Source organism: Buceros rhinoceros, unplaced genomic scaffold (genome assembly GCF_000710305.1).
Source record: "Buceros rhinoceros silvestris isolate BGI_N320 unplaced genomic scaffold, ASM71030v1 scaffold21597, whole genome shotgun sequence".
NCBI classification, from domain to species: domain Eukaryota; kingdom Metazoa; phylum Chordata; class Aves; order Bucerotiformes; family Bucerotidae; genus Buceros; species Buceros rhinoceros.
In genome coordinates this window covers 1,707-3,367 of record NW_010420708.1, presented here as the reverse complement: position 1 = coordinate 3,367, position 1,661 = coordinate 1,707, and the positions used below count along the sequence as shown (strand labels likewise).

General features: G+C 51.5%; 1 protein-coding gene across 1 annotated transcript in view; it reads right to left on the bottom strand.

Annotated features, from left to right (window-relative positions):
* ST8SIA3 (ST8 alpha-N-acetyl-neuraminide alpha-2,8-sialyltransferase 3) overlaps window positions 1–1,042 on the bottom strand; it is a gene marked incomplete at its 5' end in the record, with an annotated part of 1,646 nt that extends 604 nt beyond the window's left edge. Inside the window, one exon of the mRNA XM_010139406.1 lies at window positions 485–1,042. Coding sequence (XP_010137708.1) covers window positions 485–1,042 — 558 coding nt within the window. The remainder of the gene's footprint in view (window positions 1–484) is intronic.
* Window positions 1,043–1,661: the final 619 nt, after the last annotated feature.

The window sequence follows — 1,661 nt, the reverse complement described above, 5'->3', positions numbered from 1 at the left end:
CTGAACGGTAGCGGGTGCTAACCAGGAGAGGCTGTGCCCTACCCAGGATCACACCATTCCCTGGCCCCTGCTCACATGAGCATTCCTAGGGGGTGGCAACGTTATCCTCCCTTGGGTTATGGCAGTTTTCTGCTGAGCACCCCGCAGCTGCCTGCCGGCACACGCCTAGTGGCTCGCTGAGGAGAGCGAGCTCTTCGCAGGCGGTGCTTTGCTCGTGCGGCATCTCCCCAGCTCCCCCGGTCCCCTCCCGCCCGTGGCAGCAGAGCCAGACCGTGCCCCAGCGTGACCAACCAGCCCACCTCTGCTGTGCCGGCAACACGTCTGGAGAGAACAACCTGAAAAGACTTTAGAGAAATAAAGTGCTCCCTGAAGCAGTAACAAAACTGCGTTTGTGTCGGGTCCCACTGACCAGATCAGGCGTGAAGAGGAAAAAAAAGACGTGAGAGGTACTTGGACAAGCTCGAGGCAAGGCAGGACCACACACCTGTTAACATGCTGCATTATATTTCCTGGCCAAGCCAACTGGACCTTCAGTTGCCCTCGGTGCTCCACGAAGAAGTCAACCAGTGTTCTCGTGACCGTTGCCGACGTGTGGAAGAAAAAAGCGGGGATCCAAAGAATGGCCCCATCGAGCTTTTTCAAACTTAAAAAGAAGTTGTTGCGATCCTGAATGGTCAAAAGATTGTTGTAATACTTCTCCAGAATGCTGGGGTTGAAGGTCGTAAGGTTGGTTTTCCTCCCCACATCCTTCTGGAAAGCTTCGGTTGGGGCAAAATTGCAACGAAAAACAAAATCAGATTTATCGATTTCCTGCCCGCACTGGCTGCCGGTCAGGATCCCGCTGTTGCCAACCACGGCGCAAATATTGTGGTGCTTGTTCAGGATCGGCGATACGTCGGGAAGCAGCGACCTGAAGTTATTGCTGATAGAGAAAACGTACTTATGGCTGGAATAATCGTAATGCATCAGCTGTCCAATCCGAACGCTGTTCTTGGTCAAAGAAAAATTTTTTATGACGTCGACGTGCTGAAGGATTTCTTGCCTAAAATAAAACAGAAATAGAAAAGGAACCGTGGAGTTTAGTTCCCCTCTTTCAGCAGCAGAGAGGTTTTCTTGCCAGCTAGACTTACATGGCCCTTTTTTAACAGCGGAGTCGTTTCCCGAGCGCTGTGGCGCGATGGCTTTTGAGCTCATACACAGCGGTGGGAATTACGGAGCGGGTCCCGACCCAGAGCTCTGCTTGGCTGCACTGGGCAGTGTCAGCTAGGGGTGGGTTTCTACCGGTGCCCTCTGCGTGCGCTACCCCTTTGGAGCTGGACCGCGGCTCTTTGGTAGCGATGGTACCGTGTTTGCCACGAGGTACAGGAAGCAAAACCGAGCGGCCCGGGAATGAACATGAGCTGATTTTTAGATACATTTAATTGTGTGTTGTCATTAACAAGCTCTAAATCACAAACCCCATAGTCTTGGTGACAGTCGCTGTCTCCAGCGATGTAACTCTGATGATTCCTTAGTGTCTTGTTTGGGCAAGCACGCCGGCGTTTTCACAAGGGTCCTTAGGGATACTTAAAACCAGACAAAACCAGGAATTTCCCGAGCAGGGCATAAAATTAGAAAACCAATGCTGCTTTATTCTCTTGTGTTTATGGAAAACAAACAAC